Source organism: Mus pahari, chromosome 2 (assembly GCF_900095145.1).
Source record: "Mus pahari chromosome 2, PAHARI_EIJ_v1.1, whole genome shotgun sequence".
NCBI lineage: Eukaryota > Metazoa > Chordata > Mammalia > Rodentia > Muridae > Mus > Mus pahari.
In genome coordinates, this window is record NC_034591.1 from 34,513,877 (window position 1) to 34,540,115 (window position 26,239).

General features: G+C 39.0%; 1 protein-coding gene across 3 annotated transcripts; it reads right to left on the minus strand.

Moving 5' to 3' along the window:
* Window positions 1–732: 732 nt before the first annotated feature.
* Window positions 733–25,724, minus strand: Tmem168 (transmembrane protein 168). 3 transcript variants are annotated; one of them, XM_029535363.1, is made up of 5 exons: window positions 24,950–25,333; window positions 19,407–20,658; window positions 15,507–15,649; window positions 10,892–11,166; window positions 733–3,366 (listed from the first exon to the last, which is right to left on the minus strand). In XM_029535363.1, the coding sequence occupies exons 2-5, from the start codon at window positions 20,532–20,534 to the stop codon at window positions 2,819–2,821; spliced, it is 2,094 nt and encodes a 697-aa protein (XP_029391223.1). In that variant the 5' UTR covers window positions 20,535–20,658; window positions 24,950–25,333; the 3' UTR covers window positions 733–2,818. The 3 variants fall into 3 exon arrangements, with proteins under 3 accessions (XP_029391223.1, XP_029391224.1, XP_021046606.1); XM_029535364.1 differs by lacking the exon at window positions 24,950–25,333 and adding an exon at window positions 24,547–24,936; XM_021190947.1 differs by lacking the exon at window positions 24,950–25,333 and adding an exon at window positions 25,454–25,724 and having other exon boundaries at window positions 1,330–3,366.
* Between the last annotated feature and the right edge of the window lie 515 nt (window positions 25,725–26,239).

Here is a 26,239-nt window from a genome sequence, read left to right on the forward strand (position 1 = left end):
ACACATACACAGGATTTCAGGGAATAAAGCACACATACACAGGATTTCAGGGAATAACGCAACACGAAGGGGAAGGTGGACTCTTCCCTGGCACTTGCTGAACTGAGCTATCTGTGAAAGGCACCATTCAGTACATGCATGCTAAACACGGGTGCAGAGACGAGTGGCTAAGGAAGACATCTGAGAACAATCAGTGAATTACAGCTGAACTCTCACAAGTGGACAAGGCTACGGAGCATAGCTGAAGGAACAGGCAGAGATCCTCAGGTTAATACACTAACTATAAAGAGAAGGGTTAGAAAACAGACCAAGGGGTGTCATGAGTTGTAACAAGAAAGTCAATAGTATTATAGAAACCAAACATAAAGTGGGGTAAGTAGTTAACAGATGCTCTGGAGAGCAACAGAAATAATGTCTACTCACTTGACAATAGGGAGATAATTGGTTAGTTACCTGGAGTAATGTCAGTGGACAACTGGGAGGGGGCCTTGCGTTGCTATGGGTGTAATATACAATGAAAGTTGAAAAAAAGTGAGATTTATGCAAGCAACATGTGTGTGTACATACGTTTATAACCCATATAATGTAGGACTGAAGTAGTTCACTGTCAAAGTCTCAAGAATGCTCATACTATAGTGAGAGGAAAATGACAGCAGACACACTACAGATAGACATTTGATTGGAAAGTAGTAAAGTGTTACGAACCAGAGCTGAGTCTGGGACACAATTTGGGTCTCAAATGAGCTTCAGAGCAGTTTATTATTCTGCCATTTTTTTAAGAGTCCACTGCCCTAGTTTCATCATTTATAAAATACAAATTTTTACGTTAAATTATTAAGAGCATTTGGGAAGGTGTAATAAAATCAATTGTAGAAAAATACTTAGAATAATTAGATCATAAACAATACCCATGGCCACGTATAGAGTTGTTTCATATGGAAAGGAAGAAAGGAATTGAAAGATTAGAGCTAGAGAGAGCAATGCCTTTCCACTTAGGCAGGGAAGGCTAGCTACTGATACACATGAATGTGAGCAGCAAGTTAACATCGCAACGCTATTTTCCTTATTTAATTGTGGACCTGAAAATCATACAAAACTGATTTTAAAATGGCACCCATCCGAAATTCCAGATGCACACAAATGAATGATTTATTCAGTGAAATTTACTATCTGTATTTCAAGCTGTAAAACAAGATCCATTTTTTTTAAAAAAATATTGTATATAGGATAATACTAACTTTCAATATTGTATCAATTCTTCAGTATTCTGGAATAACGAAATATTTTCAAATCAACATGCCACCAAAAATAAACTCTAAAGCAAAGGCATTTTGTATAACTTCCACTTTTAATACAGTAAAATATTCAGGAACTCTTAATTTCACATTAAATGAAAAATTAATTTTTAACAAAATATTGTTCAAAGTATTAAGAGCACAATATTCAAAACATAGAAATAGGCTGTAGCAATGCTGCATAGATAGTGGTATACAAGTTCCCTGATGGTGTGACTTCTTTCTAAATAAAACATCAGTTTTCAAGTCATTGGTAGAAAATGGTAGATGTATTCATTACCTTCTCTCTCTGGGCATGGAAAAATGGCTTCAATGGTGAGAAGTCACCATGGTAACAAAGTCTAATCTCCAATTTAATTATACCTCCCTCTTTCAAAGATGAAACTCTAGAACGTAAGGATTATTGGAAGGGGACAGGAAGTGACTTACCTCTTAAGGAGATATCCTGATCAGCGCCTACTTTACTCCAACAAAACACTGAACTGAAGTTTACAAATTACAACCACACCATTATGCTTACCTAAAACTGCCAAAATGAATACTTTTTTACATAATACAATACAGGTATATAACAACAATAACAACAACAAAATGATCTGTTCCCATCCTTTGACCTTCAGCAGAAAAAAGTTATTACAATAGGACTGAAAAGTAATAACTTTTCATGGCAGAGTACTAACTCCTCATAAATACTTAAGACAGGATGAATTGGTCAATGAGAAACTGATACATTTATTTCTGTAAGTGTGTACTTTTTGAAAAGAATGGCAATTTACTTGAAAGGAATTTGTAGCTGGAAATACTACTCATTAAGAAAACAAAATTACCCTGAGAAGACTCTTAAAATTACCAGTATTTTCAAAGTCCCTCACTAACCATGAAGGAACACTTTGTAGCATCTAAGCTCTCATTGTTACCTACATTAACAATGTTTTCATCTCAAAGGCAGTTGGGGCTTTTCTGCTGTACTGGTAAAGGTCATAGCCAAGACATCTGGGTGTGGTGGAGAAAGGGCATTTTGCAGTCATTATGAGCAGGTCTCTTCCTGCTCCAAGAGTTTATACTTCTGCAAACAGTCTTAGGGCCAAACCTATATGAATCACACACATGAAAGAATCTCCTATTAAGTAAACTGGTAGTTCTCTTCAAACACATTTGTCTGGTCTACATTCTCTAATGTATGCCTAGAAAATAAGGCATTAGAAAGTGTCCATTGGCCACTCCAGAGCACAGACAACTGTTTCTTTTCATTGGAGACAAATGGAAAGTTATTTGAAAGTGCACTGTTACTTTTAACATCTCTTATACATTTACATTCAGCATTTTCATGACCTTAGGTATACTTTTAGTATAAAATCATGCATATTCCCAATATCTTACACATCCCATAATTACTTAAGAAAAGACAAAGTGAGAGTAGCTACAAATGTAGCAAGATACTTTCCACAAATAAAAATACAGCATACAAAAAATGGCAAGTTACTGATAAATGGTAACATGAACTCTCAATAGCCTTGTCCACATTAAGATTTGACAAGTTTAAAGCCTTGTCCTGTGTCCAGCACTGTAGGAAGAAACCAACTCATTTTTAACCTTTTCAAGCACCTAAAACAAGCTTTGCAGATCCAAAAGAGGTTCAGGCCACATAACCAGTTTGCCAAGTGCACTAACGGATACGTAACACGAGGGAAGTGTAACATCCAGTGCTTGGCCACATCACTTCCTGTCGGCAAGTGCAGCGTGTAGTCACTCCAGCGCTTTGACACACCATACACGGCCCTCACTGTTCGCCCCTTCTCAGTCCAGCAGATGTTGTTTGTGGAGTTACAGTTGTACTCTACCCAGTCTCTAGTAAAGTCACCCAGCTGTGGCGGGTCGGCTTCTTCAATATCTACTGTCTTCATCAGCTCAGCTCCCTGAACTGCAACATACTGGTCATTAATCTTTCTCACTTCTTTCACCCATGTGGTTGAATTCTCACTGTCTAAGATGATGATAAGCCGGGAACAGAAGGAACCATTCTTTTCTCTCCACCATTCTAAAAGCGTATCAAGGCGAAGTATGTCTCCACCTGTGGACAAGAATAATGTTGGTACAGTGGTGACTTCTGAAGTCTGTTTCTTTAAATTTTTAAAATACTTAAACAACAGCGATAACAAAAAAAGGAAATACCTTTTAAAAAGTATCTTTTCTACCCCACCATGCCACAGGGATACATGTTCCACTATGTTCATAGCGGCCTTATTTGTGGTAGCCAGAGCTGGAAACAACCCAGATGTCCCACAAGAAGATCCAGATGTATCCACAGAAGAATGGATACAGAAAATGTGGTTCATTTACACAATGGAATACTATTCAGCTATTAAGAATGAAGACATCATGAGTTTTGCAGGCAAATGGATGGAACTAGAAAATCTCATCCTGAGTGAGATAACTCAGACCCAAACGAATATGCATTATATACACTCCTGATAAGTGGGTATTAGCCAAAAAATACAGAATAACTAGGATACAATTCACAGAACTCAAGAAGGTTAAAAAGCAGAAGGGCCTAAGTGAGGACACCTCAATCCCACTTGGGAGGGAGAAGAAAGCAATCATGGGGGCAAAGGAAGGGAGGGAGATGGGTGGGAGAGGAGAGAGGGAGGGGAAGAAGGTAATATGATCAGGTATGGGAGAAGGGGAGACAGGAGAGAAGCCCTGAGAGTCAGCAGAATGAATGGAATTATGCAACCTTGGGGGGTAGGAGATTGGGGGAGGGGCTCTAGAAAGTACCTGAGAGGTGAGAGACTCTCAGGGCTCAAAGAGAGGGACCTTAGATGAAATGCCTTACAGTGAGGAGAGGGAACTTGTAGAATATACCTCCAGCAGGAAGACAGAGCATCAAGGGGAGGGATGTGGTTACCACCCCACAGTCAAAAACCCTGACCCAGAATTGTTCCTGTCTAAAAGAACTGCAGGGACAATTGGGATCCATCTCTAGGGGAAGTTCCAAGGCCTGACACTATTACTAATGCTATGGTGTGGTTACAGACAGGAGCCTAGCATGGCTGTCCTCTGAGAGACCCAACAAGCAGATGATTGAGACAGACTCAGATACTTACACTCAACCATTAAACTGAAGTCAGGAACTGCTGTAGTTGAATCATGGAAAGGCTGGAAGAAACTGAGGAGGAGGACGACCCCATAGGAAGACCAGTAGTGTCAACTAATCTGGACCTTTGAGAGCTCTCTGACACTGAACCACCAATCAGGCAGCATCCATGAGTTGGTCCAAAGCTCAGGACACATATACAGCAGAGGTCTGCCTGGTTTGGCCTCAGTGGGAGAAGAGGAGCCTAAATCTCAAGAGAGAGACTTAAGGGCTGGTGAGATGGCTCAGCAGGTAAGAGCACCCGATTGCTCTTCCAAAGATCCTAAGTTCAAATCCCAGCAACCACATGGTAGCTCACAACCATCCATAACGAGATCTGACTCCCTCTTCTGGAGTGTCTGAAGACAGCTACAGTGTACTTACATATAATAAATAAATAAATCTTAAAAAAAAAAAAAGACAGAGACTTAAGGCCACAGGGAGTGGGGAGGCCTGGTGGGAGTGGGGGGGGCACTGAGGAGGGGATAACAATCTCTTGAAGACAGGGGGAGGAAGAACAACCGTTCTGCCCTTCCACAACGGGAGGAGGGCAATGACTGAATTGTTAAAAATAAATAAATAAAAGTAATTTTTTAAAAAGTATCTTTTCAGATGCTTTTTAAAATATGATTTTAGCCCTATAACTACATAAAATGAATATGTTCCTTGATTTGCAATGGCATGTCACACAGATAAAAATCTAAATTGAAACACTGTAAGTTGACAGCAAAGCCAAGCAACACAATACTTTCCATTCAGCATTAGCTGTCTATCACTGTGACTGTGACCGGCAGGGTCTGAGGCTGGCTGAAACTACCCGCTGTCCCTGCATTAGTGTCACACTGCTGCACTGGGAAAGCAGCAGAACAAAACAAATGCTTTCAGTGACCACAGCCAGCCTTTGCACCACTGTAAACTCATTACACTGAACTACTGCAAGCTAGAGACATACATAAATGTAGTAAAAGAAAAGTAAAATTGCAGAAAAGCAAACATTCTGAACTTGGGTAGAAACAAGAGCTCTTAATCCCAAATGCAAGCTGTCACCTGGCTTTTATGACCTGAGAATTGGTATTACATTTTTACATATGAAAAAAAATCAAAAGAAGGTTCTAAGAAACATTAAATATATAGAAAAAATTCAATTTTCATAATTATTCCCACAGAGAACACTTGATCGAATACAACCACGCCTTTCCCAGTTTTGTTTCCTATTGCTTTTCATACCTACTGTGATTACAGGGGTTCTATAGCTCAAGATGTAAACATCTCCAAATAATTGCTCTATACAAAAATCATTTGGTAATCCAATCCATTTTTGCCTTCAACAGCAAGCCCCTCCGGAGTGAGGACAAGGGTCACTCCTCGGAAATCCTTAGCACTTCCTATGCCTGGAGAAGAGCTTAGGGTGTGTTTACATTTAAAGCAGAACTATACCTGAAAAACCCCCAAGGAACACCGAAACCCCCCAGGTCCAACACTCTAAAGTAAATAAGTTTCTATCTGGCACACTGTGAATTTTTGCATTTTTTTTAAAGAATACAACATTAAAACATTATATTTATTATTATGAATAAGTTTTTCCCCAGTATTTAAAAAAAGACTTCATTAGTTTCTATGATCTCATCCATGCAGATAAAACCTTGCATATTTTATACAGGATATAGCCCTTTTACAAATTGGAAAAAAAATGAAATTTAAACTAATGTAGTTTTTAATTTCTAGACAATGCCAACTCAACATAGTAAACTAGCCCTATACAGACATAGTCTATTAATCCCTGTTATATATCACTGAAAAAAACAAAACAAAAATAAAAAACAAGTTTTCTTTACCTTCTTAAGTAAAGTAGGTACCTAATAAATGAAGGAAACGTCCCCCCAAATTGAATAACAACAGCTTAATAATGCCAAAATTCAACACAACAACCCTTCCAGGTTCTGAAGTTACCTGGACAAAAAGTGCAGAGACATCAAGAATATTCTCTTAAGAATAAGAAGTGCGGAAATGGAGGGAAAAAAGAGAGGATGGAGAGATGGAAATGAAGAGAGGAGAGGGGTAAAAGGGGATACTGGGGGCTGTTAAAAGACAAAGACAGAGCAAGTAAGCTGTTAACTGCTGTGTGCTGGGCTTCTCAGTCATGAGAAGGAAATACCATGAATGCACAGCACTCAAAACCACATTGATAAGGAAGAGTCACTGCTGCATGTATAAACCTGATGTAACATAGTTTACACTTCTAGCACCTATGCTATAGACTACAGGCAACTCACTTTATGCTCGGCCTGCTTGGTTATTCAAAGTAATTGTGTTTTCATGTGAATTTTGTTTCTGGACACTGCTGCCTGCCGCTGATGTCCTGAACCAGTCAGCGCTTATTACTCGGCTGGGTTTTGACCCAGGGAACAGAAGAATGACTATCAGACGAACAAAATTTAGCTCAGCACTTGTCAGAAACCTTGTAAAGTTTGTCGGAAAATCATGACTTCTTTTATCCTTTGCCCCATCCACCTCCCCCCAGCCAACTACCCCTAGAAGGGTGTCTAGTACCTGATTAACTCCAACAAGCCTGTTACAGAGCAAAGTCCCCACACCAGCTCCCCGTCTGTCCTGGCCCCCACCCAACTGCCAGCTACTTAAACTCCCAGACGTCTGTGACTGTCAGCTACACACACACACACACACACACACACACACACACACACACACACAATTGGTCCCCATAAAATTGGCAAGGCTGTTTCTCAGTTGTTGTTCTCTCTGCCCACCCTCCAACAGCCCTGGCAGGTTGAGTTCCTCAATATATCCTTTTCTCTACCCACAAAATGTCCAGTTCCGTGGTTTCACTGAGTCCTCACAAATTTTAGGATTTAGATTTTTTTCTTATTTATAAAGGATTTCATTAGTATTTTACTGGGAACTGGAATAATCTGTAGATTGCTTTTGCAGTATGATATTATTCTCTCAATCTATGGACATAGAATTTCCTATCTTCGACTGCTTTCTTCAATTGATTTCTTAGTTGTATATTATAGTAGGCTTTGTCTTCCTTGGGTAGGATTATTCCTACAGTTTTGTTTTGTTTTGTTTTTTTGTTTGTTTGGTTTTTTTTGTTTTTTTCTGAGTCTATTATCAGTGATACTTTCCTGATTGAGTTCACTGTTGATACACAAAGAAGGTATGTAGGTTTGCATCCTGCTAATACGGTAAATTTTTGTCAGTTTTATGAGTCTTTTGGTGGAGTCTTTAGTCTTTCTAAGTACAGGAAGTGAAAGAATTGCATACTTCTCCCTTCAGTTTTGTGCCCAAGGCAGCTGTCCTCGCCACATTCTATCCCTGGCTGTCTCAATGATAAAAGGACACAATCATTTTAATTCTAGTAATCTATCCCAAGAAAAGACCAGAAGCAGAAGTAGAGGCAAGTTTACAAACATTAACCACTGCTGTCTAAGATAATACAATCTCTAAAACAAGGGGAACAGAAATAAACTATAGAATAATCTTAAGAAAATTTTAGAGTAAAATAAAACTTACAAAAATTTTATGAGGTAATTTTTAATGTTATTATGAGGACAAGGTATAACACAGAAGCTTATCTGCAGAAATTACAGCAGGAGGTATTACAGTAATATTTGGAAATCTGCTGCCTTTCCCAACACAAAACACTTTTTTCCTGTTTTCCCAAAATTTTGGATGGATCAACTGTAGAGCATAAAATGTTCTTGTGCATGCATATAAGCACTGGAGAAGCCAGAAAAGTTAAACTCACAGGCATCTTTCAAATGAGAGAGATGCTTAACCTGTCCTCCTCCTGGAATGCTGGGAATGGATGCAGTTTAGAACCTGGTGATCCTCGCTGTCTGATGAGCCAGACCCCACCCATATCTTCCAGAATTTATGTATTATTTATCCCAGAGTCTTTTCCCTTTACTTCTAGGCCATAAAACTCATCCTTGTGAGAGATGCTCTCTGTACTTTACAACAGTCTAAGTGATCTCTATGGTGTTTTGGGGCCAGCATTAAATTTATCTCCATCTTTCTCCGTAGACCCTCATCTCAAGCACTGTTTGTAAGTCAACAGACCCCATGGTATGGATGACCCCATGGTACAGAACCCTTGGTACGGATGAACCCTTGGTACGAATGAATCATATGGACTTTGCCGCTCACTGTAACATGCCTCGGTTTTCTTGTGCTCACAGGACTAAGGTAATTGTTTCTTATCTGAAATCTTCTTTCCAAAACTGCTTAAATATAACAAAACATGGGAGCTGATGTGAGACTCCAGAAGTCTCTGTCCAGCACCCATACCAAAGGCAGGCAAAATCAATTTCATTCTTATCTTTTCATTTCTTATCTTTTCAGGGATCATTTCCGGGCCTGTTACAAAGCCTGCTGGGACTCTCCACAGAGCAACTGATACTTTCACAATTAGAAAAAGCTTTAACATGCTGGAATTACTAGCAAAAATCCAACAAACTATTTTTAGAATACATTTTTCTACTAAAGAGAAAGTATCATCTTTGTTAAACTATCAAAGTAATAAGACTATCTTTTATAATTTGTGACTCTGCTGGTACTAGGACTTCAGAAGTCAGGCTATGTCATAGTATCTATGTATAACTAATCATCAGTTGGTTATGAGAAAGGCAGAGAATGCACACAACATATACATTGCTCTATCACTCATGCACACTGTTTTCGAGACAAGACTTCAATTCATGGTTCCCATGTACTACTAGTATTCTTCCAGTTTTTCAGAAAATGTCCAAAAGTTAAGTTTTCATAATTTCCAGACCTATTAAATGTCTCTGGACATCAGACTACACAGACAACATAGACTCCAAGCAATGACACAAACTCCGCCCTGCACAGAACATCATGCCTAGTGGGCACAAGCTGGCTTAAAGCCATCTGCTATCTTGGCTTGTTTCCTGCTGGCAGCTCTGTCTCTGTCTGGCATGGTACCTCCCACTGAGTGTAGGTACGATCATCTTTGCATCTGTGTGACACGGCTTATGACAGAAACAATGTCCAGAAGTTGTTGGTTCCTGGGTTCAGAGGTTTCAGCGAATACTGCTGGAGCAGCACAGAGTGGTTCATTCATGAGAGTGCAGAAGCAGAGCAAGCTGCCTGGGCTGCCTGGCTCCTTCCTCTTTACTTCACTCAGCCCTCCAGATCAGGCTGCAGCACCTACACTCAGGGACATTCTCCTTGGGCCTAGGGATTCTGGTCTCTGGAAATGCCATAAAGCACACCCACAGGTGCTTTCCTAGTCCCCTGCTCACTACTAAATCAAGACAGCTGGCAGTGATGTTCAGATACCACAATGCTTCAGCTTACATTTAATGACTATCATTGTTTTGATCTCAATTTAAAACTAGGGTGCATCTAAATTTAAATGATATATTTTCAATCTAAAATAAACTGGCCGGGCGTGGTGGCACACGCCTTTAATCCCAGCACTTGGGAGGCAGAGGCAGGCGGATTTCTGAGTTTGAGGCCAGCCTGGTCTACAGAGTGAGTTCCAGGACAGCCAGGGTTACACAGAGAAACCATGTCTCAAAAAACCAAAAAANAAAAAAAAAAAAAAAAAAAAGAAAACCATCTGATTTTCTCATGATACATGTCATGAATTTTCATACCTAGGCACTACTTAAGGATGCCACTACTACTACGTCCCAAGTCCTCTTAGGTTCTGGGCCTGTAGTAATCCACAAAACAAAGTCTACAACTAATGAAATCTTTATTATCATTAGAAAGTCTGAAAAACTCATGTAATACTTCTTTGGAACCTGTCTTGACAATAAAATATTTTCTTTTTCCATATACAGGTAAACCAAAGCTTTTTTTTCACCTTCAAGATTCTAAAAAAAAAATATAAATGCATCAAAAATCTAAAATACCCTAGAGAATTTTAAGCTTTTAATGAAACTGTGATCATTCCCTGTCTTCCCTTTTTATGGAGGTGGAAAAATGAAGCCACTAGGGCTCCTGCGTGAAGCAGCACTGCAGTCTCTGTGGGGGCAGGGGACAGAGCACGGCTTCTGACCTAGCAGTGCTCCTACCGAATGGCCTGACACTCTAAGTCCAGTAATACTGTACATGTGAAAACACTACTGAAATCTGAACTTAGAACATTTAAGCACTAATAAGTATTAGTCAACAGTTTATCAGTTTCTAAAAGATGGTACTATGTGGAATGATTTTGAAAATACTTTTAAAGGCCTCTAAGTCAAAGAGGTTCTAAGTCTCAAATCAATCATTTTAGTTTTCTCTCTAAATACTATAAAGGAAACCTCTAGTTACAGCTTACTAAAATGAAGTAGGTATTCCTGGCAAAATTAAAAGTAAACATATAACCTTGGTTATCTGTGAAGCAGCAGGGAGCTGAGAACTTTAATGTCTCTATGTAAATATTCCATGAATACATATATTTCACAACTGACAAAAGTAAACTTACCTGCTAGAGCCCACTCTCCTGAGCCATGGGTGTGTCCACTGTAATATAAAACATATGTATCATGTCTAGGTCCATCCACTGTCCGAAGTTCAAGAAAAGCTTTCAGTTTGGAATGCAGAGTATCAAAAGACAGTCCACTTGTGGAATAGTCACATCCGTAGGTCTCAATCATATGATATGCAAAAAATCTTTGGATGGCATTGAGCATGCCAGTAGACCTCAAATTTAACTCCTGAACATGTTCTGGTGGAAGCAGTGTTGGCTGGCCATCAGGGCTGCAAAAGGAGAAAAAAAATTCTGGTTTTTAGAAACTATTATTCTGGATCTGACTGGGACATATATATGTCTCCAGCCAGAGCTTCTTCCTCTTGCATGACCAGTGAGTCTTGTTGGCTACAAAATTCTCAGGCTTATTACTACATACCATCCTTTCATATGGCATGAACAGAGATTTATATTGTGGTTTGACTATATGATCAAACTAACTTCTAAAGAAACACAATTGTTCTTTACCTGCTCAAAGAGCACGAAATCATACTTAATTGTTCTGAGCAACCTGCCTATTATATTCAGATGTCTTTATAGAGCAATGTATTCCTTGTAAAGTTTGTATATTGCAGAATAGAAGAAGAGAAAGGCATCCCTGACAGAATTCAGCCTTAGGATGCTGAGATGAGAGACCTGTTGTTCCAACTCCCTGGCTGATCCTACCTCAACTGCATTGAAGCTGTTTCCTGGACAGACTTGCTTCTAGGACATATTTAGCTAGCTCATTTGGTTCAGCCTTTCAGATTGTTCCAATCAGGACTTCATTTAAACTTGTACTTTCTCAGCATACAGAGATTGGACAATAAAAGCTATAGCTTTTGCTATAGTCTTAACTCAGTTTTTCTAATTTTGGGGGGGTCTCTCCCAAAGGGAATTCTTTGCCACAAATCAGCAGGAAGCATTATAAGAAGACTGTCATTCCAGACTCTTAAGTTAGGGTGGATGGTTTTGGTTATTTTATGAATTATAGATATATTGTCATTTTAACGGATATTATAAATAATTATGGTTTGGGACAGGGAGGAAATGGAATAGGAAGCTTAGGCTCAGGGATTTTTATCTTTCATTCTAAGTAAGGGAAAGGGGATTGAGAGGAGAAGGGGGATATATAAATATTATAAGAAATTAGACAAATATATGTAGATTATTAAATTTACTCTTAAAGCAAAAGCATTTTATAGCTATAACGTTACATTGGTACAAAATTTTGTATATTGATATAAAAATAAGGGTATATTTTATTACATTGGTACAGATTTTTGTTTATTGATACAGGTTTAAGGTTTTTCATTGGTATAAATCTTTGTATACTGAGACAAATTTAAGACTAATTCTGTTACAACATAATATATGTATGTTTCAACTCTTAGGCATTGTGCCTGTGCAACTCATTTAAAAGTACAAGGTTTAATCCCAGTCCTGTTAATAGCTGCTATTACAAACTGTTTAGGATAATTTAGCAATGCAAGTTACTAGCCAGTCAATCAAACTTAAGACATATTAAACTCTAGTTTGGATTATTACAGATATACATCCTGGGTTGTACAGATAATAGGAAGCTGGAGACAAGCAACATTTGCTTGTTCAGATATGCTATGAATAACCTCAGAGACTCACAAAATATGGCATATAAGATGTTTTCTATTAATATAAGGTCTTTTTGACATTGGGACACAGCAGCTCCTGGCAGTAGCTCCACTCAAATTAGAAACGGATGATAGCTTCGAAAGGTCTCCATATGGAGTTGATTCAATTGTGGCAAACTAGCCACTGGGAAAGAAAATGCTCTAACTTTATCTGTAGACAGAATTCCAGAAGTTGATTTCCAAACTCTTCCAAGACAGAGTAAGCAAGTCCTTCATAATTCCTGCTTCACAAACGATCTGTCAGATATTCTGGGCCAAAGGCTGAAGATAGATGTTCTAACGTTATAGAGAATACAGGGTCCAAGTGGTCAGCTGTCTCTGTCATTTTATTTTTTTGGAAGCTACATCCTTGTGCTTTCTACATACAAGTAATATTTATTTTCTTCTCAGGCCTCTGATGGGGTTGAAGACTAAAGCTTACGTTGTTTAGGATTTAAGATGATATTCTAGGTCTAAGATGGTAATTTTAGGAGCATAATATAGGTTGCTATAGAAATTGATTTAGATGTAGAACCACTCACCAGGACAGGAAAGATAAGAGTACTTTCCCTGAGTTGCCAAATATGAACAGACTGAACTTTTACCAAATAACTTTAATAATAATTTTATAATTGTCCCTAGGGTATACTATTTAAGAGAAAGAGCTTTTTTATTTAGACAAAAAAAAAGAATTGTTAAGGTTTGGTCTGTTGCTATGTACTGTACTGCTAAATTCTATACACAAGGTCTAGGCCTACCTCTCCTGTTTTACAAGCTTTTGTTGTACAAACCTTGCTACTTGATTTAAAACTATTAGTTAGGGTAAAACTGGCTACAGCCGATTACTGGAGGGTTTAGAGGTAGGTGGGTTAGGAGTGACCTGCTTGGAGGAGGAGAGATCAGAAGGGAAGATGTCGGAAAGAAGCCATGAGCACATGACCAGAAGAAACAGCAAGTATCTGGGGTACACCTCTGGGGAGGTAGCCAGGCCAGCACTTAGAAGAGTAGATTAGGGGTAATTGTCAAAGCCAAATAAAATAACCATAGTTTGAGTCTCATTTATTTGTAAGCTAGTCAGGAATAAGCTTAAATTGCTCATACATAGTACAGGACTGAAGAGATGGCTCAGTGGTTAAGAGCACTCACTGCTCTTCAAAAGGCCCTGAGTTCAATTCTCAGCACCCACACAGCAGCTCACAACTGTTTCAAGCTGCCTTCTGGTGTGCAAATGTACATGCAGACAAAGTAGCCACATACATAAAATACATAAATAAATCTTTAAAAAGAAGTATTCTATTACATTCTTATCCACCATCTAGAATGACTATCCATCATCAACCATGCTAATTGAAGGGCAGGTTTCTCTTCTGTAGTTCCTTTCATGTTAACAGTTAAGTTTAGAAAAAAAATCAAAGCATGGTTTCTAAAACTTGTATTTTGTATTAGTAAGGCTGATAACAATGTCTCATGACAGATACCGAATAAGAATTTTTAAAATCAAGATTGTACAAACTGTTTCAAGAACAAAGGAAAGGACATTTTCTTGAGAAAACTAAGTTTACACATATAACAGGGGAAGCAATATATAGTGTGATTACATATTTAATTGCTGTAGTGAAAAACACAGGATCTTTGTAACGCATTCCAAATTTACTAACATAAGGTACAGTCTAAACCAGAAGGTGTTACCTATTAACAAAGATAACTTGAAAACGGTTATTAACACATAGCTCATTATAGTACTGAACTCTAACTGCAGACATGGACCTGTTCTGGAGCAGATGGTACCCTGGGAAACATTGACCTCTGCCTGACCACACAGAAATGAGAAGCTTTGAGTGCTGGGGAAGAAAACCGTCACTGCTCTCCTTTCCAAAACCAAATTTCAGAAATTTTGAAACTCTAAATTTTATTTCATGCACCATCAGTCCTATCCCAGTAATGCTTCAGTGTTTACTAAAATTAAATCTTTCACATATTTCTGACATTTAATGGTAACCAAAAAAAAAAAAAAAAAAAGTTTAAGTCCCATAAAGTGAAATTATAATGGGGCAAAAGTTACGTACTACTATTTCAGCAAATTCTTTCTGTAGAATTGCCATGTCTTACTTTATGAGACCTTTCCTAAACTTCTTCATTTCTCATGAGATCCCTTTACTTCTAGCAAGCCTTCAATGCAGAACAATTACACATTTATTTGGGGTCCCTATGAAATATTTGAAACCATATTTAAAAAAAGAAAAATGTTTCAAGATATCTCCCCAACCAAAGGAACTATAGAGAAAACTTAAGTCATCAGAACTCATTTATGGAAGAAACTATTTTTTTTCTATTGTAAATATAGTTATTTATTAAAGGATTTAAAGATAGTAGTATTAGTAATTTCAAATTTCCCCTGCATTTGAGGAAAGAAATTATAAGAATGAAACTACAATAAAAAAATTTTTAATAAATTTAAAAATTTACTAATCTTGCATTTTTGTACAGAATTTTTCATAGAACAGAGTATTTCTACATCCTAAATCATACCAGCTTGCTAAATAGTTCCTCCAAGAGTAGTGATATTACCATTATTATTTTAGATAAGGACACTGAGGTGCAGAGTATTATAATTTGTTCATGGAAGAGAGAACTGGAAACCCATCAGACATTCTATTGTAACACTGGTTCACAGGGACTTTCACAATACTACATTTAAGGAAGAGCCTGCCTGTCCTTTAAAAGCTCACCCAGATTTTTTGAGCCCTAGTTAAAATACAAGGGTAAACATATCTATCAAAGTATTTATATTTAATCCTGAAAACTACATTACTACTTACAGTCTAGCTTTATACATAAGGAAGAACTGCAATAAAGTTGTGGGAAAATAATCTATCATAATCATTGAGACAATGCCAACAGTCAGTGAAGCAGTTACTATCAAGTACAGCAGATGACAGTACCTGCAGAAGTTGGTAGGGATCACAATAGCATATCCAACAGAGGTTCCTCCTAAGCAGTTGCCAAGTTCATGGAAGAGCCCATGAGCCATGGACTCCAGTGGCAAAACAATGAGAAACATGCTCAAGAAGATTCCATTGGTCGGCTACAAGAAAAAAAAAAAAACAACAGGTTTATATAGTTTGTAGATAATTATATGCATGTGTATTGACTCAGTTTTTAACCCCTATTTTCACTAAGTAAAAAACAACTGATAATCTAAAAACAATCGTAAGTAAAAGCACACATTTGCAGACACAGATGAATTACCAGAGCAATGACAGAACTCTAGGTTTTTTGGAAGTTGTAGCAAAACACAGCACATAGTTTTAAAAATTTGTTAAATAACCTTCCATCTAAACTGAAAACAAAAATATAACAACTCTGATATGAAAGAGAAAAAACAAAAGCCATTTCTCCATGTTCAACCCATATATGCATCATTATCCCAAATACCATGACTACTACTTAATCAAAGAGGGTGCTTCAGGAAAAATTCACCATCCTGTCCCATGAAGAGTTCAGAGCATCCAGAAACTATGAGAATAAAACCTTAAGGAAAGTCAAGACCTTAAGGCTTAAAAGTTAATTTCATTTTTATATAATAATTAACCTTTTAAAAACCCCAAACTCAATTTGTCTAAACTGCAGATCATAACAAAAAAAATATTAAGCACATTTAAATATTTTTAAAGCAGCTGGCAGACAGAAAAGAACTTTAAAAGCCAAAGTTAAATATTAAAAAGCAGAAGGAGGGAAGTACCCATTTATTATATCTTTAATACTGGCATGATTCCATATTCTTTTATTGCTGCATAAATAATTGGCCTATATGCAGGAAAAATGTCAACACTAAGGACTGGCTCATCATAGCAAAATGAGAAAATGTATTCATAATAAAAAAACAGACAAACCGACCAATTTGGTACATTGTAGTTTATCAACTGTATAATATAGATTATAGTAAGTTATGATCGTTTATTATAAAATAATCAGTTATGAACACTGTAAAATATGAAATGTATAAATGATAAAATCACTTATAGTCTATTAGTCTATTTCCATACTTTATAATATAAAACCTATATATCATAAAAGAAAAATAACTGAGGAGTTGGTTATGCCATTTCTACTTTTATGCACCCTGACAGTAGCTCACAAACTGATCTGCTGAAAAGTTTCTTTCTTATTTTTCCTTGTTGGATTAGGTCTGTCCCCACCCAACCAGTGGGAAAACTTTCCAGTACAAATCAATTGAAGGATAAATTAATGAGACATAAGAAAAAAGTTTAACACTTCAGTATTATTCTTACAGAAATGTGTGTGTGTGTGTGTGTGTGTGTGTGTGTGTGTGTACACGCGCGCGTGCACACGTGTGAGCGAGCGCGAGAGCAAGAGAGGGAGAGAGGGAAGGAGGGAGGGAGGAAGGGAGGGAGGGAGGGAGGAAAGGAGGGAGGGAGGGAAGGAGAGAGAGAGAGAGAAAGAAAGAGAGAGAGAGAATGAGAATATTAGGAACAATATTTAGAAATGTTAAGAATAGTTCAATTTAAAAATCTGTTAAAATCCAACTTAAATAATTTGTAATAGCTGAGAATGTAATTGGATTAGCAATGTCACTCTCTCCAAAATAGTTTTACCTCAATGAAGACCTTAACCGTTTCCCTTTGACTATGTAATTTTCTGACTTGAACCATTTGAATAACTGCAACTTGTGTAGAACCAGCGGGTGTTTCCGAAATTGTTTCATATGAATGTCATTTGCTCTTCAACAGAAGTCCAAGGAGAGCTCACACATACAGGTTAAAGGGTGTGTGAGCTTTAGAGACAAGGGTTTCCATAGACAGATGTGTAGAAATGATGCTCTATCAGTATTATTATTATTATTATTATTATTATTATTATATTATTATTTCTTCTTCTTCTTCTTCTTCTTCTTCTTCTTCTTCTTCTTCTTCTTCTTCTTCTTCTTCTTCTTCTTCTTCTTCTTCTTCTTCTTTCTCCTCCTCTCCTCCTCCTCCTTTTCTTCTTTGCTCTAAGTATAGTTACATTTCACAGAATACTGGGCAGAGTAAAGGGTTTGGAATCTTTCTATAATCAATTAAGCGAAAACTATGCTGAAAAGTATAAGTTTCTGTAAGGCACAATATCAACATCACCTACAACAGTTATCAAGTAGCGGCCAACTGGGAAATGTAAATCTATTCAGGTGGATTTACATTAGTTTTGAAGAGCCAAATTAACAAGCATTTAACAGGTGTATTGCTGATGAGGACTCCCCATGTCATCCCTTGAGACTTTTACCAAAGCATAATCCTAACCTCTCCCCCAAATCACTGAATCCCAGTCTTCGGAACTTAAACAAACTTCACATGACTCAAATGCTCAGATACCAAGAACAAGGTTCAGCACACTTTTTCTACAGTTAATATTTTCAGCTTTGCAAGCAGGTAATGAAGTTTTTATTGAAACTACTAAACTATGCCATCTATCATGATAAAATCAAGTAACAAGGAGTTCTAAAACCTGTATCAGATGGCTCACAAACCCAGCTCTAAGGAACCTAACACCTGCCTGGCCTCTACAGCATGTACATCTACACCTATACCTACATACGTATATACACACACACACACACACACACACACACACACAAATGATGTCTTAAATGAGAAAGTACACATTTTAATATCTCTTAATATTGATAGATTAGATAGAAAACCATCAAGGATATTGATGTAAGATCATCACTACCCAGCTTGACTTGACTGATACTCTGCTCAAAAGCACTCTAATCTTTTTTAAAATCATAAACAAGTCTTCGTTAAAAGGCTAAATTCATACAAATTGTGTCCTCCAACTATAAAGATAAATCAAAAAACAAGACTGATGTTGGAAAATCCACAAATATTAAGATTTCCCACAATAAAGGCAAAAATAACCCAGAAGTCAAAGAAGAAATTTGAAGGGACATTAGAAAATACGTTGAAAATGAAACAACGTACAAAATGACACAACTTTCATTAGGCACCTATAAATTAAAACTCAAATGAGATATCACTTAAGGGTCAACTTGAATGATTTTCTCAAGTAGGTCAACTTTAGGAAACTATCCCACTGAAAGTTACAACCCGGAAATTGATTTTTCTAACTTTATCTTTGCTGAGAGATTCCTTAGAAAGCTTGTGTGTGCTCCCATTGGTACATTTACTTTACTTGAAATCCACTGATCTATGCAGAGCAGAAAAAAAAAATCTAGTGACCAAGAAAGTACTTGGTTAACAGAATTTCATGACCTGGAAAGGAACCCTGCAGGAATGAAGCTGACTTGGCAAAGAAAAAGTAGTTATGACTGGGAAAGTGGCCAACCCAGGAAGAAGAGGAAGAGGGGTTGGTTCTTGCAGAGTCCCGACATCATTTAATTCTGAAAGTCCCTAGCACTAGCAAGCTGGCAGAATGAGGAAGCTGCCCTGGGGCAAGAGCGAAGACATTTTTCACCACTGGGTTGACTCCCACACTGAGTAGAAGCACCATGCCCAGGCAAGCCTTCTGAGCTCCCTTTAACACTTACATCTATAATACACGTACCAGCAACAAACTAGTACAAAGCAAAGAACTGCGCCAAGAAGAGTTGCTCTTGTATGCCCACACCCCAGCCTGAAGTACTCAAGTTATATAGTTTGTCACATATGAACAGTTTATGATTAAATTCTTTTCATGCTAGTCTCCTTCCTCTCATTACAGAAATAATTGCTTTTAAGGGCATAGGTATCCCGAGATCTTCAGCATTTAGCACCTCTATCTAGGATCATATCAGTTATCATTGGCACTGACATAAGAAAATAAACAAAAACCCATGAACTTACCTGCCAGGAGACTGCTCCCAAAATTGCCGTTGCAAGAAGACTAAAAAAAACTAACTGCTCTGAAATTAAGCAAAAATGACGCATCCCTTTGGATGCCATGATTCTGTCAAGGCTATTGTTATCTGCCCTGTGGTTGATATACACTTTATGGCAGTCATTTAATTTGGTATGAAATCCCCAAAGAGTTAAAAGAAAAATAATATGACAAATCATCCAGAAAAATCCAAAAATGGAAAAACCTGGTATCACGAAATACCAGAGATGAGTGTCTCTAAGTTTAAATGCTGAAAGAATGAAGAATGTAAGCTCAATCATTCCAGTGAAAAGCACGGAAAGTCTCCTACAAATTTTTCCACGGTACAGAAATGGTTTCCACCTTTCAGTTACTGAAAGTCCACTAAAATAAATGTCTAGAAAAGGATCAGTTATCAGGCAAATAAAAAAACATGCAAAAGCAATTGGATTTTGGGGAGTTTCCAATGAAGAGAAAAATAACAATACTGAAAAAATGATTAAATTTGGAATAGCTAGAAAAGACTTCATTCTCAGGTCGATAATGAGCATGGCCAAAGCCATAACAAGCAAAATAACACTCAGAGACTTCTCCACCAACATAGTCGTGCTGGCGATGGCAAACCCAACAAGTTCCAGAAACTCCACGGTGGTTAGTAAAGTAGGTCGATGGCGGACACATCCAGAGATTCTCTCCACCAAAGCACACAATATCCTTAATACTATAGATGTCAGAAGCAAGTATTTGGTTGTTTCTTCTTTCACATCACTTTTAAAGGATGAATTATCAAGAAAACACAGAAGGCCAAGCAGAAATCCAAACCAGAGATTGGAGAGACTTAAACTGGCTGCTTCCATTGAAAAGTAATAGTAGAGTATGCTGGCAATCCCAAGAACAAAGAGGCCAAGAATAAAAATCACCAAAATTAAGGAATTTGCTGTTTTTTCCCATCTTACATAAAGGCCTAAACATATGGCCACGAGTAAGTTGATTCTGGCTAGATAGCCAAGGTACCTCACTGAGGAATGCATGTTCACTTCTCTATTTACTTCTTCCAGCCTAGTCATTGCTAGATAGAGACAATGACTAACGCAGTAACGCAGTGATCTGCACATGTAATCTGGCACTGGAGGGGTTCCCAAGCGTCACAAAAATTAACTTCTTGTATTTCATTCAATAAAGCCAAGGTGTTGGTAATGTCTACTCCAACATTCTCTCAGACGTTTTCTTTATAGTGACCTAAAGAGAAGGAAAGATATTTCATAGTTAATTGTATATAATATTTTGTGCCATCTTCTTTATACTAAGTTAGTGAATCAGAGAAAACTAGAGGCTCTTCTGAAATCCAGTTCAAAGACTAATTGCATATATCTTAATAATCATTTTTTTCTGGCTTACAAACTCTGCAAGTTACACAAAGGAAAATGCCCATGATTTTTATTCATATTGATAAAATTGCATCACAAAGTGTCAGTGGAGTCTATCAGTATTAATCAGTATTAATGCTGAACTTGTCTAATCTATTCCTATTTGAATATTCAGTTTAGCTTATATCATAAGCACTTGCCTTTGACACAATGAAATGTCACTAAACTGGACATGAATGGAATGAAGGGCTTCATTATTCTTCTAATTGGAAAGCACTAGGACACAGAGGATTTCTACTATAATCCTCCACATCTTTTTACAAAGCCATTCTAAAATGCTATAAAATACTGTTTTTTATATTGTTTAGCTAATACTTAACTAGAAGTAAAATTTAACTCTATATACAGTTACTCAGAAAAAAAAGCTGAGCCATAATTCTTGTTCTTTCACTCCTACAAAAATGAATCACTTGGTTAATCATTTACTTTTCAAATCTAAATATGATCTATTTAGCAAATCAATTGCTGAACTTCTTACTAAAAACTCAAATACTGGAACGCTTGCCAGGTCATGGTAAAGTTAAGAAAACTTCAAGTCTACCTTTTCAAAAAGTCACTACAGCAATTATTTTCTAGGACCCAAATACTTATTTCAACCTAAGTGCTCTCATAACTGACTTAAAATACAATAATGGTTAAAAAAAAAAAAAAGTTATACTGTGAGGGTCAATGAGCTAGCTCACCGGTGAAGCCTGACTACATGAGTGCAATGACTGAGACGCAAATGGCGGTCTAGTGGAAGAAGAGAATCAACTCCTGTAAGTTGTCCTCTGCCCTCTACAAGCATGTCATTATACAAGCACACACTTTGTGTATGAACACACACACATACACACACACACACACACACACACACAAAGTACTGATCCATCCAGAAGGTAGTTCTTCAATGTTCTCAGTATGCTGTAAAAACAGATCTATTGCAATAGCTTAGCCATACAACACTCAAAAACTCATATATTCAGAAAACAAATAGTCTGTGGTCTAGGGCTATATATCAGTGCTAGAGTGTTTCCCTAAGATGCACAAGGTATTAAGCTTGAACCACATCAACAAACCCACACATAGGGGATCAATTTATTTAAACTTTCCTAACAGAGGTACACTAAAAGACACTCTCAACAGAAACATGAGATAACTTAGAATTAACCCCTACCTAGCCTTTGGCTGGGGAGGAATGCTTGTGGGACAATTGTAGGATTCCAAGCATATTTCGAGTGCTATTTCTATCTCTACTTTCTTATGTTCCGAAACATATTTTTATTTATAAATCTATTCATTGGATATTCAGAGTAACTTTCCTCTATTACGTTTCCATGTAAGCATTTCTTGCCATGTGGAATTAATAAAAATTTCGGGTATTTTGTTGTTGTTTACAGTGGATTTTTTTTTTTTTTTTTTTTGGTTTTTTTGGAGACAGGGTTTCTCTGTATAGCTCTGGCTGTCCTAGAACTCACTTTGTAGACCAGGCTAGCCTCGAACTCAGAAATCCGCCTGCCTCTGCCTCCCGAGTGCTGGGATTAAAGGCGTGCGCCACCACGCCTGGCGTGGATTTTTTTCATAAGTGTAACGAACTGTCTGGGCAGTGGTGGCACACCTTTAATCACAGCATTTAGGAGGCAGAGGCAGGAAGATTTCTGAGTTTGAGGCCAGCCTGGTCTACAAAGTGAGTTCCAGGACAGCCAGGGCTATACAGAGAAACCCTGTTTCAAAATCAAAACAAAACAAAAAACCAAACCAAACAAACAAACAAAAAAAACAGTGTAACAAACTGATAAAATCTGGACTACAAAAAATTTCATAAAATACTACTCCTATACCACACAAAAAAAAGAGAGAGAGAAAGACTTTTAAAATACTGGTGGTAGATTATAGGATCAGAATAAGCACTACTAGAGGGAGAAAAAAATCTCCACACTCTGCTAAAAAGGACCACTCCACACTCACGAAACACCCATCTGTGTGTCCTGGTCAACACTCTTTCCTGATCTGTGACTGTGCAAACCTCTCTTTCTTCTCAAATCTCCTGACAGCCACACTTCACTGCATTTTAACCATATGACCGCTTCCTATAGGGTCATAAAAAGAAACTTCCTTAGGTTTCCAATAGCACAAATCCACCTCTCTCTCAGCATCTCTGCATGCCAGCCAGAGTCCCCTACCCTATATAAATCCTTCCTGTTCCAGATCACCATTCTCTCTCCAAACTCCCTCTTCTCCTTTATTCACTAGTACTTAAGCTTTACTCACTAGTACTTAAGTACTTATTCACTTAGTAGTTCGGCTTTTAAAACTACCAAAGGGTAAAGAAACAACAGAAAAAAAAAAAATCTGTGTTCTCCCCAACCTTTTTTTTTTTTTTTTGGTTTTTCGAGACAGGGTTCTTCCTTAAAGCCCTGGCTGTCCTGGAACTCACTCTGTAGACCAGGCTGGCCTCGAACTCAGAAATCCACCTGCCTCTGCCTCCCAAGTGGTGGGGGATTAAAGGCGTGCGCCACCACTGCCCGGCTGTTCTCCCCATCTTGTCTACCACATTCAGTTTTCTTCCCTCTTCACAGCTAATGTTTAAGTTCTCATACACTCACTTCAAAATGCTGAACGGTGTGATTCCCTCAGTGCAACTGCTCTGACAACGTCTAGAATGATCTGCAAGTTCCTGAATGTGATGGAATCCTTACAGGAGTCTCCACATTTTCATACTGATGAGTACTATCACCTTCTGAAACTTCCCTTGGCTTCTAAAGTCTAAGAATCCATTTTTTTTCACAAGTCAGTGGTTTCTCCAAGATTCGCTTGAAAGTTGTTCATTTTTAACCCATGCTTAATCCCAACCTTAGGCTTTGAGCAATCTAAATTGTTTCCATATATTATGTAATTTTGAAAAAGAGAAATACACCTGTATCATGGAATACTGTGCAGCCACATTCTTATGGGCCTTAGTTTTAAAAGTTTTTACCCATTCTGACTTGTAAAAATAGCCTTAAGTAGAAGTGAAAACACATTTTAAAAGCATTGTGACTGTTTTTACTTGAGCTGCCTTCCCTAATGATTTGATGGACAACTCTGGAGGCAAATAAAAGCAGAATGGGGTCAATCGGCAAGTCACTGCTAAAGTCCCTTAGACAGGTCTAGGGCTGGGGTCACAACTCAGGAAGCATACTTAGCTGGCTTTGACCCCACTAGAACCCCAGCCTTCAGTCCTATCTACTCCCTTAACCTTCCTCCACACTTCTTCATCCACGATTTAATCCTCGCAAGTTCATGATTTCTCTTTCACATTTCTTCTATTTCTTATCCCCCAAAAAATCACCACCTAAATTTTGGCGACAATGACCTCATTCTTGAATGTCTTCCTTTTTTTTTTTTTTTTTTCTTCCTCATCAACTTCTGCCCTTCTTACATAAAGTGTATTTGTAAGACCCGAATTTCACTGTGTTATGCTCCACTAGGCAACATTCTCTAATGGCTTCCCACCCCTCACAGTATTACAGGGTAAATAAACTATTTCAGAACCTTTATAAAGTACTACTCAGTGGACAGGAATAACGGCCCGTCTGTTACTGCTCTTCCTCACTCTTTTATTCCAAGTACACGGACACTTCAATCAGAAATGTCATACCCTCTCTGGACATATTCCTTTTCCTCCTCCTACTCCTCCTATCTGCCCTTTATCTGTCAAACCCTTCAGGTGTGGGCTTACAATTATTTTCTTCGGAGGATCGCCTCTCGGATCATTCCCTCTGAAATGGAAAAGTAAAACTACTCTTTTCTTCACCATTTGTTGAATGTCTGCATTCTTCACTAGGTCACAGAGCCTCTGGGGAGATGTGTCTTCCACAATGCACCCTCAGTATCTAGCCGAGTCCGTAATCAAGTTAACGTTCAATTCCAAGAGAGAGAGAGAGAGAGAGAGAGAGAGAGAGAGAGAGAGACTGACTAATAATAGAAACAACTACAGATAAAATAAACCACTTTCTAATATGCCACAGCTAGTACTAGCACTTAAGGGAGAGTCCAGGAATTTTCGGTTTGTCTGCTCTTGGTTTTACTCCAGCCATCACTTAATTCACCAAATTTCTTCCAAAACAGAAAAGTGCTCTCACGGTGTCCTAAGACGATGGAGTTCAAGACACAGTGTATCGCTTTCATAATCCTTCAGTGGAAATCTCTGCCTGTTCCTCGTACGGGGAAGTGCCCCAACCTGAAAGAACAACACTGGGCCAGCAAGCGTCGGAGACCTGCAGCCTTGTTTCTCCGAGTCCCTGCTAATAACCAGAAGAACGGCAGCGCGGACTCTTCCTTTTGAGCAGCTATCGTTAACTTCTCTCCCGTTAGGCCTCGATCTGGCCAGAGATGGAGAAGTGGGGCCGGGACCCTGGCTGGTCCGCCACCCCTCAGCTCTGGGACGAGGCGACACCACGCGACTCCCGGGTCGGGGCGAGGCGGGACACCGAGGAACGCCCTCCTCCCCGAGGCGGTCGCCGGTCCCAGGCTCTCCCGCGCCTCGTTCCCACCAGGAGGCCGACGGGGCGGGGCCTGGCCGGCTGCGCCGGACCCTGGGCGGCGCCCGAGCCCTCCGCCGCCCCTCGGCTCCCGACGCCCCTTACCCGAGTCGGCGGTCGCCAGCGAGCCTCTCAACGTCCGCTGCGAAGCTCGCAGAGCCAAAAGGGCGCGGAGCCTCCGAGCCAGAACCCGGAGGCGGGGTGGGGACCTGAGCCCGAGGCCTCCCGCACTAGCACCGCACGGCCTCGGTAGAAACTTTCGCTAGGACCGACCCGGCCGCCATGTTGCCACCGCTGACTCCCGGCGCTACGGATCGCCGTGAGGGTCAAGGCGCGCCGTGCGCTTCCTATCCCTGGCCCGGCCTCCTAGCGGCTCTCCACGCCCAGCGGCGAGCCTCGGGGAGGCAGGTGCTGCGGGAAAGCCGGCAGCCCCACCCTGGGCCTGTTCAGCTCTCAACCCGGATTAGCAGCCAAAGCAGGGAAGACCACCGATGATCAGGTCCCGAAAGCAGCGAGGTCACCGCTTAGGGGTGGACCGAAACTGAGCCAGCTAGAGTGGGATCATTGCAAGTGGACTATAAATCTATGTAGAAGGCGTTGCTGCTCTTTCATATAGGTGGTATAATATATGGCTTTGCATATGCTGACCAAACCTTCAAAGCCTCTCTCTCCTTGCCTCAGCCTGCTTTTCTAGTTAAATCCGCCATTAAGCCCCAATCCTGGACATCTTCATTCTACAGCCCGAGCTAGCTCTCCCTGGCCTAGACCTTCAAACACCAGAGATGATTTTAATTTGCGTTCTGATGGCACCTGAATTAACATAGTCGTACAGGTGAGCGCCACATTTCACAGGTACTGTGGAGCTGCAGTCTCAGGGGTTGAAATTGGTTT